The 17,934-nt window shown below is 36.6% G+C and overlaps 1 protein-coding gene across 1 annotated transcript; it reads right to left on the bottom strand.

The window, feature by feature from the left end:
- Positions 1–1,800: 1,800 nt before the first annotated feature.
- On the bottom strand, positions 1,801–17,489 carry LOC149588808 (kelch-like protein 12). The gene is made up of 2 exons (XM_089862050.1): positions 13,199–17,489; positions 1,801–3,410 (listed from the first exon to the last, which is right to left on the bottom strand). The coding sequence occupies exon 2, from the start codon at positions 3,332–3,334 to the stop codon at positions 2,324–2,326; it is 1,011 nt and encodes a 336-aa protein (XP_089718176.1). The 5' UTR covers positions 3,335–3,410; positions 13,199–17,489; the 3' UTR covers positions 1,801–2,323.
- Between the last annotated feature and the right edge of the window lie 445 nt (positions 17,490–17,934).

Raw genomic sequence — 17,934 nt, 5'->3', positions numbered from 1 at the left:
AAGCCTATTACGGATAAAATTTAATTTAACCGACAGAATCTAAGTCTTAGCGTTCTTATTGTAACGCACGGATTATTCTATATACAGATGTAACATAGTAATTGTAATATATAAGTTGACTTTCCTTACGAACTACAATTTTGGCTTGGCGAAGCTAGAAGCATTTATGGGCGGGATTTATACGTGCATGTATAAATCCCGCCCACAAGCCTTTACCAAGCCAACCCGGAGTTTAGAAGGAAAGTCCCCCTGTAGGGGATCCACTGGAGCCGCGCTATGCTTTAAGTAGTATATAAACAGCTATATCAAATATTAATATAAAAATTATTCTTGGAATATCAAAATGAAACGGAGCTTTAAAACTACAAAACTATTAAAGGCATCGAAATTACGAAAAATATATACCAGCCTTTCATAGAAAGTGGATTTCAAATAATTTCATATGAAGCATTTTCAAATGCATATTGCGTCCAAATAAGCAGAAATCGGAGAATTAAAAGCTTGATATTTTTGAATTCACAGTAATTAATTCTATCTTTTGTTATATAAATCAGAGGTTTTTCAAACGAAGCTTCTCATTCCCTTAAAAATACCATCCCCCTGCTTTAAACCATTACCATGCAATATACATAGTCATTGCCAAAGTTCGAAGATAAGACCTGACAACGAGTAACGGAGATTGCGGCTATCTCTATAAATAATATACAGGGTGTTTCTGATAAGTCTGGCATAAATTAATGGAATTCATTGTCTTTCAGCTTCTTAAATAAATTTAAGGGGTCATCTGTAAAATACTCCAATCTTAACTTGACGTCAAAATGTCATAGAATATTTTCGACTCAATATCGCCCAAAGAACATCCCCCTTAATTTATAGCGGACTTATCAGAAACACTCTGTATAGGGTTGATGCAATGTCGTGGATGGAATGATATGTAAAAGCATAAGAAAATAATATATAGCTCCCTATAAGTGTGAAACTCTCCATTTAAGCCATGTAAACAGCATTTTTCTTCCATTGAAATATGTCGAAAGAGTTTTTGGCGTTGAAAAGATGAAATATTTGTTTAGAATATTTTCAAATTTTATATTGTAATTAAATAGTTAAAGGTGTAGAAGTTATTATTATGATAATTATAACTGATTAAGTACATGTCAAAATTATCATAATAAATTAATAGATGGCGCGAGATTTTGACTACCGAGGCTAGCGCATACACTGGTACGAGGTAAGGAATATCTTGTGTCTCTACGGGCGCGGCGACATTTCCCCGGCCCATCGTGCCTTTCGCGGACACCTTAGGTGGCGGCGATGGTTTTGCCCCCCTTTTACTCGTAGTACCGAAACTTCTCCCACGGGGCGTAAAAGCGTAAGCGCGCCAAATATGGAAGCAAATGCTGTAGTATGAAAATCTACTACGTTTCATACTTATAGGGAGCTATGTATTATTTTCTTATGGTTGGACGAAGAGTGTTGGAAACCAAAAGTAAAAGGTTGGGCGAAGAGATTAGAAACCAAAAGTAAAACATTTCCTTTTGAAACCCTTGAAAACTATTGTGTGTTGTTTACTTGGATTTATTGCAGAAAACCTGGGTTTGTTTGTTTGTTGTTTACTCACAGAGACAATTCTATAGCGAATTAACTCAAACTGCGTAGTTGAAACCAATAACGCTATAGACAATTCCATTAAGTGCATAAGAGAAGCCAACAAAACAGGGGTGGTGGAGATCACCATCTTTGGTTATTTCCTTCGCGCCAAGAAGCACCACTCGATACGCGTGGTTTGGTGTATATTATAGACACAAATTTTCAAGGAAATAAGCATTGTTTAATGATTTAAGTACAAGAATTTCAAATATAGTGATACAAAAACGGCAATTAACATTGACCATAAGTTTATAAGATATGTTCCATAAGTATGGCACTATCTATACTTTGTAATGCTAGAGATTTACAGCTCGAGCTAGTTCGAGAACGACAAGTCACAATTGACTACACTCGGTTAATTTTGCAGCACTTCCTCCATCGTCTTATTTAGTCTGCATTACTCCTTTGACAGCGCCTCACCAGGTGTCGCTTTACCCTGAATCTATGACCTACGTCGCTTCATGACAAGCTCCAGTTTGTAACCAATGACAAACTTATGGACAGCATATCTTATGAACTTATGTATTGACTAATTGATCAAATTTGAACATGAAACAGTATGTTTTAATAAGAATGTTCTAAACGGAGCTTTCGTTTAGGATGCGTGCTTATTTTTTTGTCGTCTGCTTTCGCAACGAAATAACTGGTACACGTAAACCAAATTTCGTTAAACCCCTTAATTTTTGGGTTTCTTTTGGGACATTACATCCATTGCAGCACTAAACAAATCACGTGCCATTTCCACGTTAGTCTCATTCCAAGCAGTTGTCTTGAAAATTTCTTCTTTTCGAGGAGCGATGAAATTAAGGGTGACTTCTTTAAATTCCTTAATTTCGCATTTTTTTGCAATTAGCAGAATTTCGAGGGCGTTTTCCTGGTTGACTAATGTTTCCAAACGTTCACCACAAATTTCTTGTAAATCTGTCAGGGAACAAAGATAAGCGGCGTGTATTAAATTGATGCAAGTGTTGTCGATGTTCGGTGGAATTTTTGCCGTGTAGATAAAATGGAGTAAGTCGTCGACAGTTTCCGCGTCGAACACTGTCGTCCAGTCAATTCGGTTTTCGTTCGCTTCCTTCATGTTGCTTGAGAACATCATTTTGAAGTAATCCGATTTGGCTGCCAGCAACACTTTGTAACAGGGAAACTCTTTCTGTTTCGTTTTGATAACGAAGTCACTTAGAAAGTTACTGTTCATGAAATTACCGACTTCCAATTGATTGATACCATCGACCATTTCCTTATCGATACCCAGCGTTACATGTATCTCGACTAGTGAAACGGGTTCAAAGGCTGCGTCAATTTCTTTCCAGTTGGCAAATTGTTGGAAACTGAATCTACGACATTCAAATCCTTTTAGCGTTAGTTGACACGAATAAGCTTTTCGCCACTTGTTGACGTAAACATCAACACTGCAGAAGGATTTGTGGTACTCGCTGTTATCATCGCTTGTATCCTTGCCATATATTGAAAGCCATACGTCTTTCCAGTCAGCCGTAATCTCCCACGGTCGACTTACCGGTTCGTCTTGGCTATTATGGCACTGAAGTTGAACACTCCATGTACGCTTTTCTCCCTTCGAAAAGATGCGAAACTTGTGAGTTTGTTTCGTTAAGCGAAGAATTCCTTCGGTTTCAGAGGCCGAAGAACAAGATTCGTTCTCGATGTCGCTGTTGCTGCTCGCCATGGCTTGACTCTTTCAAATGAATATTAAGGTTTCCAGAATCAGCGATAAGATGAATAACCACTTAGCTAGAAAACCTCTGATACAGATACGATTAGAATTAATATAATAGTTCGTATTTTGGAGTTCAGACAATCTCGTTTTTACCTAGTCTAGCTCAGAGGGATCTAGATTTTCCTTATCTCGTCCCTATCCCTTTTTACTCAGCCATAAGTTTATCATGCCTCTAAGTAGAGAAATGGCTGCTACTCTTATGGCAATAGTGTTTGTCTGGCTCCCTTTAATGAAACCCTATACTCTCTCCGTATCATTTATCACCTCAAGTTCAATACAAAATTGTACTGCCTAGCCGAGCGTTTCTTTTATCCCTTTTAGAATGTTTCAGGACTGAAACCGCCTCTATCTGACGAGAGAGAGAGGGATTTGGGATTGCTTAAGTAAAATTCGTCCCCCCCCCCAATGCCTGCCTATACGAAACGTAAAAATCTCCTTTATTCCATTGGATGATTTTTTTTCACGTGACCCATTTAGTAATCGTCTCGACCGCTTGGTGGCTGCACCGCAACAGAAATTTCAAAATTTTCTCTCTTCGGATCTTAGCGCTATACGAGTTCTGACGTCACAGTAGCCTGCCAAAGATGCCCAGTGCTAACCCATATTTGTGTACTTAGAGGCATGATAAACTTATGACTCAGCCTATCCCTTTTTATTCAGCCTACCCCTTAATCGCTTCAAACTTGTCTCTGAGCACCCTTACCAAAATGAGAGTCTTATTTTAGTATAAAGTAAGTCTAAAATAAGGATCAAGGATATTTGGGTACCAAACTTGTCTCAAAAATTGTTAAAAAATATAATGGTTTCATATTGGACTCCTTTGAGACTAAATTTAGTCTTACATAAAAGGGCTCAGTTTTAGAGACTGTAAAAGGATTGCTTCTAGACTTGATTGAGAACACAAATCTGCGACTTATTATAGGACTCATATAAGACACATTTTAATCTCACCAAATTAGGCTTAGTTTTTGAGATTGGAAAGAGATTCTTTCTACACTTGATTGAGAACACAAATATGCGACTTATTATAGGACTCCTATAAGACACATTTTAATCTCACTAAATAGGGCTTAGTTTTTGAGATTGGAAAACGATTCTTTCTAGACTTGATTGAGAACACAAATCTGCGACTTATTATAGGACTCCTATAAGACACATTTTAATCTCACCAAATAAGGCTTAGTTTTTGAGATTGGAAAGCGATTCTTTCTAGACTTGATTGAGAACACAAATCTGCGACTTATTATAGGACTCCTATAAGACACATTTTAATCTCACCAAATAAGGCTTAGTTTTTGAGATTGGAAAGCGATTCTTTCTAGACTTGATTGAGAACACAAATCTGTGACTTATTGTAGGACTCCTATGAGACACATTTTAATCTCACCAAATAAGGCTTAGTTTTTGAGATTGGAAAGCGATTCTTTCTAGACTTGATTGAGAACACAAATCTGCGACTTATTGTAGGACTCCTATGAGACACATTTTAATCTCACCAAATAAGGCTTAGTTTTTGAGATTGGAAAGCGAATCTTTCTAGACTTGATTGAGAACACAAATCTGCGACTTATTATAGGACTCCTATAAGACACATTTTAATCTCGCCAAATAAGGCTTAGTTTTTGAGATTGGAAAGCGATTCTTTCTAGACTTGATTGAGATCACAAATCTGCGACTTATTATAGGACTCCTATAAGACACATTTTAATCTCACCAAATAAGGCTTAGTTTTTGAGATTGGAAAGCGATTCTTTCTAGACTTGATTGAGAACACAAATCTGTGACTTATTGTAGGACTCCTATGAGACACATTTTAATCTCACCAAATAAGGCTTAGTTTTTGAGATTGGAAAGCGATTCTTTCTAGACTTGATTGAGAACACAAATCTGCGACTTATTGTAGGACTCCTATGAGACACATTTTAATCTCACCAAAAGAGGATTAGTTTTTGAGATTGGAAAGCGATTCTTTCTAGACTTGATTGAGAACACAAATCTGCGACTTATTGTAGGACTCCTATGAGACACAATTTAATCTCACTAAATAGGGCTTAGTTTTTGAGATTGGAAAACGATTCTTTCTAGACTTGATTGAGAACACAAATCTGCGACTTATTATAGGACTCCTATAAGACACATTTTAATCTCACCAAACAAGGCTTAGTTTTTGAGATTGAGAACACAAATCTGCGACTTATTGTAGGACTCCTATGAGACACAATTTAATCTCACTAAATAGGGCTTAGTTTTTGAGATTGGAAAACGATTCTTTCTAGACTTGATTGAGAACACAAATCTGCGACTTATTATAGGACTCCTATAAGACACATTTTAATCTCACCAAATAAGGCTTAGTTTTTGAGATTGGAAAGCGATTCTATCTAGACGTGATTGAGAACACAAATCTTCGACTTATTGTAGGACTCCTATAAGACACATTTTATTCTCACTAAATAAGGCTTAGTTTTTGAGATTGGAAAGCGATTCTTTCTAGACTTGATTGAGAACACAAATCTGCGACTTATTGTAGGACTCCTATGAGACACATTTTAATCTCACCAAATAAGGCTTAGTTTTTGAGATTGGAAAGCGATTCTTTCTAGACTTGATTGAGAACACAAATCTGCGACTTATTGTAGGACTCCTATGAGACACATTTTAATCTCACCAAATAAGGCTTAGTTTTTGAGATTGGAAAGCGAATCTTTCTAGACTTGATTGAGAACACAAATCTGCGACTTATTATAGGACTCCTATAATCTCACCAAATAAGGCTTAGTTTTTGAGATTGGAAAGCGATTCTTTCTAGACTTGATTGAGAACACAAATCTGCGACTTATTATAGGACTCCTATAAGACACATTTTAATCTCACCAAATAAGGCTTAGTTTTTGAGATTGGAAAGCGATTCTTTCTAGACTTGATTGAGAACACAAATCTGCGACTTATTATAGGACTCCTATAAGACACATTTTAATCTCACCAAATAAGGCTTAGTTTTTGAGATTGGAAAGCGATTCTTTCTAGACTTGATTGAGAACACAAATCTGTGACTTATTGTAGGACTCCTATGAGACACATTTTAATCTCACCAAATAAGGCTTAGTTTTTGAGATTGGAAAGCGATTCTTTCTAGACTTGATTGAGAACACAAATCTGCGACTTATTGTAGGACTCCTATGAGACACATTTTAATCTCACCAAATAAGGCTTAGTTTTTGAGATTGGAAAGCGAATCTTTCTAGACTTGATTGAGAACACAAATCTGCGACTTATTATAGGACTCCTATAAGACACATTTTAATCTCACCAAATAAGGCTTAGTTTTTGAGATTGGAAAGCGATTCTTTCTAGACTTGATTGAGAACACAAATCTGCGACTTATTGTAGGACTCCTATGAGACACATTTTAATCTCACCAAAAGAGGATTAGTTTTTGAGATTGAAAAGCGATTCTTTCTAGACTTGATTGAGAACACAAATGTGAGACTTATTGTAGGACTCCTATGAGACACAATTTAATCTCACTAAATAGGGCTTAGTTTTTGAGATTGGAAAACGATTCTTTCTAGACTTGATTGAGAACACAAATCTGCGACTTATTATAGGACTCCTATAAGACACATTTTAATCTCACCAAATAAGGCTTAGTTTTTGAGATTGAGAACACAAATCTGCGACTTATTGTAGGACTCCTATGAGACACAATTTAATCTCACTAAATAGGGCTTAGTTTTTGAGATTGGAAAACGATTTTTTCTAGACTTGATTGAGAACACAAATCTGCGACTTATTATAGGACTCCTATAAGACACATTTTAATCTCACCAAATAAGGCTTAGTTTTTGAGATTGGAAAGCGATTCTTTCTAGACTTGATTGAGAACACAAATCTGTGACTTATTGTAGGACTCCTATGAGACACATTTTAATCTCACCAAATAAGGCTTAGTTTTTGAGATTGGAAAGCGATTCTTTCTAGACTTGATTGAGAACACAAATCTGCGACTTATTGTAGGACTCCTATGAGACACATTTTAATCTCACCAAAAGAGGATTAGTTTTTGAGATTGAAAAGCGATTCTTTCTAGACTTGATTGAGAACACAAATGTGAGACTTATTGTAGGACTCCTATGAGACACAATTTAATCTCACTAAATAGGGCTTAGTTTTTGAGATTGGAAAACGATTCTTTCTAGACTTGATTGAGAACACAAATCTGCGACTTATTATAGGACTCCTATAAGACACATTTTAATCTCACCAAATAAGGCTTAGTTTTTGAGATTGGAAAGCGATTCTTTCTAGACTTGATTGAGAACACAAATCTGCGACTTATTGTAGGACTCCTATGAGACACAATTTAATCTCACTAAATAGGGCTTAGTTTTTGAGATTGGAAAACGATTCTTTCTAGACTTGATTGAGGACACAAATCTGCGACTTATTATAGGACTCCTATAAGACACATTTTAATCTCACCAAATAAGGCTTAGTTTTTGAGATTGAGAACACAAATCTGCGACTTATTGTAGGACTCCTATGAGACACAATTTAATCTCACTAAATAGGGCTTAGTTTTTGAGATTGGAAAACGATTCTTTCTAGACTTGATTGAGAACACAAATCTGCGACTTATTATAGGACTCCTATAAGACACATTTTAATCTCACCAAATAAGGCTTAGTTTTTGAGATTGGAAAGCGATTCTATCTAGACGTGATTGAGAACACAAATCTGCGACTTATTGTAGGACTCCTATAAGACACATTTTATTCTCACTAAATAAGGCTTAGTTTTTGAGATTGGAAAGCGATTCTTTCTAGACTTGATTGAGAACACAAATCTGCGACTTATTGTAGGACTCCTATGAGACACAATTTAATCTCACTAAATAGGGCTTAGTTTTTGAGATTGGAAAACGATTCTTTCTAGACTTGATTGAGAACACAAATCTGCGACTTATTATAGGACTCCTATAAGACACATTTTAATCTCGCCAAATAAGGCTTAGCTTTTGAGATTGGAAAGCGATTCTTTCTAGACTTGATTGAGAACACAAATCTGCGACTTATTATAGGACTCCTATAAGACACATTTTAATCTCACTAAATAAGGCTTAGTTTTTGAGATTGGTAAGCGATTCTTTCTAGACTTGATTGAGAACACAAATCTGCGACATATTATAGGACTCCTATAAGACACATTTTAATCTCACCAAATAAGGCTTAGTTTTTGAGATTGGAAAGAGATTCTTTCTACACTCTAAGAAATGGAAGTGTTAAAAAAGTGTTAAAATGGTGTAAACACCGTAAAAACACCCAAAAGAGAGTTTTATTACGTTGAGTTTTTAGAGGCCAATTTAAAGTGTAAATTCGGTGTAAAATAACACCATTAAAACACCGTTTTGAAATTAAACATGTAAAATTATAGTATACTGCGGGTTTTTTAAAAAAGGTCTTTCATTTTCATTAATGTTTTAATATTAAAGTCAATCCGAACAGTAAAAAATTATTGAAAACCTTAATTTTTAAATGTTTTTTTTTAAAGATGATATTCATGAAAGAATATATTTTTATCCATTAAATAAAATTAACAAGGAAATTCTTAATCCAACGGTATTGTACATTCATAAAGCACTGCTAAACGTGTTAGGTGACACTCTTAAAAGCGTTATGCGACACTCTTAAAAGTGTTATGCGACACTCTCGTAGTGGCGTCGCTAGGCCTTTTATGGGGGCTATAGCGCCCCCAAATTTAAAAGTTAGCCCCCTCAAAATAATCCGTAAACTATACCAAAAAATTGCTCGTAGCCCCCTAAAATTCTTTAACAATAAAGTGTATATAAATTATAATGAAAAGTTCGTTAAGGTTCATCTTTGTAGAGATGAATTTCAATATCAAACAGTAGTGGGGACTAAAAGCAAACGAAAACTAAACTTAAAAAAAACGAGTGAAATTCTTTCATCTACAATTGTCTCATAGTCAATAACTCGGTTCCGTACTCTTTATCATAAAAGTTTGTATATCTTTAATATACGAATAATATGATTAAGCCCCCCAAATTTCAAGCCCTAGCAACGCTATTGCACTCTTGAAAGTGTTACGCGATACTCTTAAAAGTATTGTGTGACACTAAAAAAACGAGACTAGGTTAGGTACTGGCCTCACAGTAGGGCGACTATTATTATTATTGTTACAATTGGGGAGAGGGGGGCTCACATCCTTGCACCAATGTCAGAGGCATATTGTGCACCCACATATTCAGGCCTTGAAGAGACCTGTGGCCACGGTGTAGCGTAGAATTCGTTCCACCGTTATGGACTATAGACCAGTCTGGGAAATAGCACACTTCCTCTGGTCCAAAACCAGTTTATTAATTGCTTGGACTAGTTTTTTAATTCAAGAAGTGGGGGTTACTGGTCCTCGGGACTAGTTTATTAATTGCAAATCTATAGGAGAACAAAGGCTGGGACCACTCCGGAGACCAGTTTATTATTTCAGACACTAGGGGGTCACTGGTCCAAAGGACTAGTTTAAAAAATATCCTTATTTCCCAGACTGCTATAGACGCCAGCTTGAGAGGCCAACATGTGGGGCACATGCTTTTGTGACATGTCTTATCTTTATTTTGAGTAAAATTAGAGTAGAAAATGGTTTTTTTTTTAAAAATATTTTAGAGTAGATTCGGTCAAACGCGTTTCTGGTGTTCGAAAAACTCTTCGTGAAAAGAGATTGTTAAATTTAACGAGTTCGTCTGTATCTACTGCTGGGATATTATAGCCTCCAAAACCAATTTAACACCCGATGCATTTTTACTAATTTAAAACTTTCTGCCATTTCAGAAGTTATTAAGTCGGTGAAAATGACCAACATATCATGCAGTTTCACGCTGGATTTTGTGCAGTTTCACATTGCATGAGAGAACTACCCTTGTCTAAAGGGTTATAGCTCTGCATGTTAGAACTGTCCTCTTAAGTTCTCTCAAGGTGGAACCTTGCTATGAATATAGCGCTATTCGCGAATAAATCAAACATTCATATGAGAGTAAAAAATTAACTTTTAGTTCGATATAAGAGTTAAAAAGGTGTTAAACTACACCTCTATTGCACCATTTTAATCTTATCTTTGACACCAATTGCTCAAATAAGTGTTATTAAACCCTTTTAGGGGTGTAAATGAACACCTGTAACGGTGTCAAATTTGGACCCATATAAACTACTTTTAAAGGTGTTAAGGCACACCCCATATTCTTAGAGTGTACCAGCATAGTTTTTTCCTTGTTTTTTTTTTGCAATTTGCAATTAAACAACAGAAAATCGAGGGAATCTTGCAATAGTATACAAGTAAGAGACTCGAGGGAATCTTACAATAGTATACAAGTAAGAGACTCCAGGGAATCTTACAATAGTATACAAGTAAGAGACTCCAGGGAATCTTGCAATAGTATACAAGCAAGAGACTCCAGGGAATTTTATAATAGTATACAAGGAAGAGACTCGAGGGAATCTTACAATAGTATACAAGCAAGAGACTCCAGGGAATCTTATAATAGTATACAAATAAGAGATGCGAGGAAATCTTACAATAGCATCCAAATACGACACTCCAGGGAGTCTTACTACAGTGTCCAAAGTAGAGACTAGAGGGAATCTTACATTAGTGTCCAAATGAAAGACTCTATGAAATCTTACATTAGTGTCCAAATGAAAGACTCTATGAAATCTTACATTAGTGTCCAAAAAAAAGACTGCAGGAAATCTTACATTAGCATTCAAATACGACACTCCTGGAAGTCTTACTATAGTGTCCGAAAATGTGACTCGGGGAGTCTTACTATAATGTCCAAATAAGGGACTCGAGGGAATCTTACTAAAGTGTCCTAAAAGAGACTCGAGGGAGTATTACTCTAGTATCAAAATATGAACACCCGATGGAAACTTACAATAGTATCCAAAATAGAGATTCGAAAGAATCTTACTATAGTGTCCAAAAAAGAGACTTAATGGAATGTCCAATTAAGAGACTCGAGGGGTACTGCTACAAGTCTTGTAAATTTAGAAATCCAAACTCTAATAAGTCTCGTTTTTGGACTGCCGGTGTACCTAGTGGGGACTTATTACGGTACTTAAATAAGTCTTGAAATTCGAACCGCGATTTTGGCAAGGGGTACTGCTACAAGTCTTGTAAATTTAGAAATCCAAACTCAAATAAGTCTCGTTTTTGGACTGCCGGTGTACCTAATGGGGACTTATTACGGTACTTAAATAAGTCTTGAAATTCGAACCGCGATTTCGGCAAGGGCAATGCGACATTTACCGTGCTCTGCAGAGAAATACAAGTTGGAAAAACCAAAATATTACCTCTCCGAGTCAAGAGGAGAACTAATACTACAAACTTATTAACCTAGATATAGAATTATTTCTCTTTTTTGAATTAAAAATTTACGAATTATTAAAGCAGTATTCCAAGCATAGCGAGTATACAGTAAAGCAAAACACATTTTACACCCAATAGAGATACGTCTTGGACACATGGAGATTAGTCAATGGGAAAAGAAACAGGAATTGAACTGTATAACTTTAGGAGAGATATAACCTTTATGTGCTTGAAAAGGCCCAATTGTCTACGCCTCAACTGTTAACCCTATATTCTTATAGCAACATTCACAACTGGTTTGTAGTATAAACACTATTGTATCGTTTCACCTCATATATATTCTTAGTTTACCAACACGACTGTTAACGTTAAATATCATCAAAGCTGATTTGTGGTTAGACGCAATGAAAGTCAATGCGCGCCATAACAAGAATGAAAACTCCGAAGCTAAAACCCGATTACGATTAACCCTTTCACTGATCTAATTGCCACTATGGTGCTTACTTCTAATATTAAATCTAGACCTTATTATTTAAACGTGTACTTAACTTTCAGCTCACTCTGAACCGTTAATGTCTCTTCATTACAGACAGGAAGATCAAAACCCATAGTTTACTTCATATCGGGTCTCAATTATATCCTCTTTGGTTCACTAAACCTACTTCGGTTAATACTTGAATTTCCTGACCTTAGCTTTCTTCTTGAAATCACTGTAGCCATAAGCATATCAAACCATCCGTAAGCGTGAATCGGAGGGAATTGCGGTTGCGCCACAGGCATTGTCTAGGTAAAACTCGTGACACGGGTCTTCCTGGTGGCACAAAGGGGAAACATTTTTCAAATCGCGCAAGGGATGCTACCGGAAGCTTTGACATAAATACAAGGATTAGTATATATCTTATTCTTACCTATTATATGCTCTACTTACATTAATACTTGTAATAATAACAAACATGTTAAACCGTGGATTTTTATGTTCGCGTCTTCGCTAATGATCGGGGAGGGAGAGGCGTGCAAAGTTAATGTTTATTTTAATTTTATTTTTTCATCTATTTATTCGGATGGGAGAGTACACTGAATTTTTTAAACTGTTAAAGTGGCGAATACAAAACTTGCGTTAACCTACTCTTTTATCTTTGGTGAGGTTGAAAAAGACTTTTTCGATTATGTTGTGTGAGTGTGTATGTTTGTGGTTTGTATGTGATGGTGGATAGACGAAAGATCATTTAGGATTTTAGGTAGTCGTAGTGAAAACTTAATTTACCCCAACTGTAGGACCATCTCGAATATTACCTTAGCGAGTTTGAAAACATGAATAATCTACTACATTAGCACATACGAAACTAACACGCCCTCCCCACCCCCAACCACACCTAGCTAATACGGAAATGTTTTTTACTTGACTTGTTTAATGATTGGAAACTCTAAACTTACCTTTGATCTTACTTGGACCTGCAGAAATATACGAACATATAGCAATACTAGTAGCAATTGTTCCAAGTGTTTTAAATGGATAAATGGTATACGGACGTTAGCCCGTCAGTGCCTTTTTTCTGGAAGCCATTGTCCAGAATTATAACTAAATTTATATTTACCATTTCGTATCACTGATGGATTTACTCTAAATATCCACTTGCAAATAGACTCATTTCAAAAAGGGAGCCGCAGTATCGTCTGTAAAGACGAAACATTCTTTATGTGGATCAAAGGCTTCAAAGTTGTCAGTCCACCCATGTTTTGGTCCACCAAAGTTCGTATAATAAATCATCATCCATACTGGTTACTGAGAGCTTGTCATGAAGTGATTGAAGTAGGTCATAGATTCTCGTAAAGCGACGTACATCTGGTGAGGCGATGTCAAAGGCTTAGCACAGTCTAAATAGGGAGATGTACTGCAACATTTACTGAGTGTAGTCAATTCTCGTTTGTCGTTCACGAACTAGCTGGAGCTGTAAGTCTCTAGCATTGGCATTACGAAGTATAGGTAGTGTCATTCTTATGGAACATATCTTATAAACGCAATGAATTTACATAAGCACCTAAAATCATAGTTGAATATATTTACGTAATTCCTTATTTTATTGAAAACGAGTTTAGTTTGTGGAAGCGAAACATGGAATATATTTATATGTATTCTCAATCGTTTCGGAAGATTTTAATTCGTCTATAACTTGTTAAATATTAAATTTTAAAGACTACAACGATATCTCTTTCAATAAAAAGATTGTTAACACCATTCTTATAATAATTTATACAACTTGTTAATTAAAATTAATTACATCTAGATATAGTTTATTTTTATTTTGGAATCGAACGTGATTTAGTATTAAAGTATTAAAAACGAAACATCGATACGTATTCTCTCTTAATTACAATAACACTTAATTGTTTTAGTATATTTAATTTTTTTTTTCATTTACGAATACCCTGAACAACGCTATAAGATTAATCAGGGATCGATGTAATTTTAGAAGCAGGAATGGTGAACAGAGTAATCTGGGCGCGCGTAAGTCCACGCCCCCTTCCTCGGGACGGGAGGGGGGTATGAAAGAAGAGGCCCTCGGTTCATAGCGACAGAAGTAAAAAGTAACTACGTATTTTTCGCCGTCCCCGTCAGCAACGTCATCAAAACGTAGTTTAAGTAAGCCAATAAGAAAATTTTAATTTTTCGTTACGTGTTGAATGGGGGGGGGGCTTTATACTGGGCTAACCGTTTTCCATTCTTATTTCTAAAATTACATGGGCTCCTGATTAATATATATTTTTTTAAATATCTTATATCTACTCCGAACGCTATAGTCACAATTATTAGTATAGGTTTATATTAAATAGTTAACAGTTGAGTTTTAAGGCCCACCGGTTTGATATATCACATTGGCCCAAAACTTAATTTTTTATAACGTGTGAAATTTTTCATATTTATGACCAAAAGTCTCCAACGCTACACCGCATAATTACTACAAACACCGAGGGTAAAATTACCACCTCTAATTAGGTCGTCATTCAAAATTCAAAGCGTAGCATTATGGTAAAATGCGGCCTTGTATGAGCATCGATTAATTATAAGGTAATTGTACAACAAAATAGAGTATTAATATACTGAGTAGAAGGATACAATAAAGCGAGGTTAAGCTGAAAATAAAAGCCGGTTAATTCGTCCTCTAGCGGCTGATAATAGCAAAACTAAACGGTGAGGTAATAAAAACAAAAGTGTATAAATTTAAAAACATAAAGTAAACTTCACTAACAATTCCCTGCCTTTGGCTGTAGACGACATGTAAACTGAGAAGCAAACTACACTCTGCTCAACCGCCTACAGGAACTAACCAACCAGAGAAGAGCTGCTTCACGTCATAGATTTGTAGAAAGTAGTACATCATGCTGGCGATACAAACGTTAATTTTTGGTACTATAGCAAGCCTATTCAAGCCTGTGCCACGGTCGGGAAGGTAATCATTCGCAGAAGGAGGTCGACACTATTCTGGGATAAAGTAGGCTGGGCTTCTCATATTGCATGGCACGACCAAGTTTCAACGAAGTGTACTTTTTGTTTTTATATCTATATACTTTTGATAAAATCACACGTTTCTCGCGTTCTTTGACAAGGAGGATGGAGGGAGGATGCGTAATCTGAAGGCAATAGGCACGCTAACTGTGGATCGACTCAGGTCCGGTGGGACGCTAGAAATGGAGGAGGAATACTCGGAATAATGGCGGGCGGTCTACGTTAGACGAATCAGGAAGACCGCTCACCATTTTTCCGTGTATTCCTCCCCCATTTTCTAGCGTCCCACCGGATCTGAGCCGTTCCACAGCTGGCCTATTTCTCCCCCCCCCCCATCATCCTTGCTTTGACTTCGCCCAAACACATGGGGCTGAAAATTGGGAAACTTCCTATTTGTTGTTTTGTACCTTAGTATGGATCTCTATTGGCAATATTCCGTCCTTCTAGGCTGTACAGTACCTTTGTAACTCATGACAACGTCTAATAGCTCCCTTTCATCAAAATCCCCCATAATGCCAATTAAAATAATTATCTCGAGCATGTTTTAAAAACACCCCTATCCCGTCACTGCGTAGAACCGCGTAAGCTTTGAAAATAAAACCTAAATCCTAAATCTTCAAGGACCAATAGCAACGTAACAGGAGTGAGCTTAGCGAGTGAGTGTTTCCGCTTCCCTCTACGTCATTTAATTCCTAAAACTTTTAGAACCAATACCTATTTAAAGGGGCTCACCGGCGCTGTTGGGGGGAGACCGCCCTTAGTTCAGGGGGAAACACCCAGCTCTTTGGCCATAAGGAATGGCGCCACCGTCGCGAGGCGGGTAAGCAATATGCTAGCCAACAGTTTGATCCCCCTTCACCCCAACAGCTCCGGCCAGCCCCTTTAATGAATCTGTTCCTGAAAGATATTTTTAACAATTTAACGAAATTTCAAATTGTTCAAATTGAAACATTTTAAACTACGGATTATGTATGTGAAGATAGCACCGCGACCCACTATAAGAAATATTATACCCACGTTTAAATAAATAACCAACTAAGGCCATTATCATAAATTTTAACGTGAATTAAAAAAAAACCATACTAAAATCAGAACCCAATTTCCAATAATCACCTCGGATGAAAAAAAAAATCCAAAAATTAAATATATTTTGAATCTTTAAATCAGGGTCCGAAATAACCCGGGTTTTATTTTAAATGGAACATACCGGAGCCTCCGAAATGAACTAGGCCCATGCGTGTAGCGAAGCGAGAATATTTTTTTAACTAATTAATTTCCCCGTGTTTTCCCGCTTGGTGGCGCTTTTAGTACCGTAATATAAACATAAGTTCAGCCTCATGACCCCGTCGACTGCTACAATATTAGGGCAAAGTATAGACGTAGAGCGGTGAAGCCGAGGTCGCGGATAGTTAAAAAATGTTTTAGAAATTTTCCGAAGTCCTTTATTAAACAATCATTCCAAAGAAGTGAAGGATAAAAAGGTAAGGTTAAAAAAATTAATGGTTATGAAGGGTGAAAAAATCCTATAATGGTATATGAAAACTGTGAATTAGCAACTTCAAGAAGTTTCGTTTTACTAAAATAAACAACGATGTTAAAATCTCATAATTATTTTTTTTGTCCACACAATCTAACCAATAGATTCATTAAAAAGTGAATAGCCCCTAAAAAATTACGTTAATTTAAAGGTGAAACCCTTCTCTTTCATAAAAGTTTTATAATTGGCCCCTAAAATATCAACGATAATTTATGGAAGACCCCGGTCGCAACGGTCATAAAAGCGCCACCTCGTACACACAAAGGGTAAAAATATTTCCTCTATGAAACTGGATATTTCCCCACTTAAAAATCGACACGCATGGGCCTAGTTCATTTTGGAGGCTCCGAACATACCATTGAGTTGAGAAAAGTACCACTAGAGTGGTCTTTGCGTCAACCTGCCTATAAGGGTACGTGGGACACTTTTGAAAACATCGGGACGGACGGACAGCTACCAAGTTTATCACGCGATGGCGTCGCCATCTCCAAGCCTAGATAAGAAATGTATAAATACATGCATTCTTGAATTCAGTCAAATTTCCCGCTTCTCTTTTAGTTCCCTTGGTTGCACCGGGATGGCGCTACAAGAGCGTGATATAGTTAATTGGGTCTTATATCCTAGCGGGCGAAAGGCCACTCTAGTGGTACTTTTCTCAAATCAATGGAACATTCTACCCCATAGGAGCTGAGGTCTCGATTAGCTATGTCACAGTAAAATATAGAAGCGAAAAAGTGAATTTTTGAGGTTCCGTGATGATACTTGTAAATTTGAGATGAGCTTTACGTCACCAATCATGGGACGAGCGATGCAAGCTTACTAAAGTTGCCGTACACATCACGACACAGTGTCGCTTCCATTTTTTGCTGGTCTTGCCTCTATATTGGATTTTCATGTGATCCTCGCACGAGAGTTGTGACCTATTAGAACTATGGTTGCGTAACCTTAATAAAATAACCAGAGGTGACACCTATGAATACGCACTGTTGTATGCCGTAGGTGTGTTGATGAAAATGCCCTGAAATATGAGTATATGAGTATATAACTTTGAACTACTAGTTTAACTTAAGATTTGTAAGTTTAAATGAGTTTTGCACCTTTACCATTTAATTATTCTTAGCCAGTTCC

This window comes from Phalangium opilio, unplaced genomic scaffold (genome assembly GCF_054372755.1).
Source record: "Phalangium opilio isolate 3A_F unplaced genomic scaffold, DU_Popi_V2 ptg000537l_1, whole genome shotgun sequence".
NCBI classification, from domain to species: Eukaryota; Metazoa; Arthropoda; class Arachnida; order Opiliones; family Phalangiidae; genus Phalangium; species Phalangium opilio.
This window is presented reverse-complemented; position numbering and strand designations above follow the sequence as displayed.

Coding starts and splice junctions, on each gene's coding strand:
- LOC149588808 (XM_089862050.1), bottom strand. CDS start 3,334: ATGGCGAGCAGCAACAGCGACATCGAGAACGAATCTTGTTCTTCGGCC.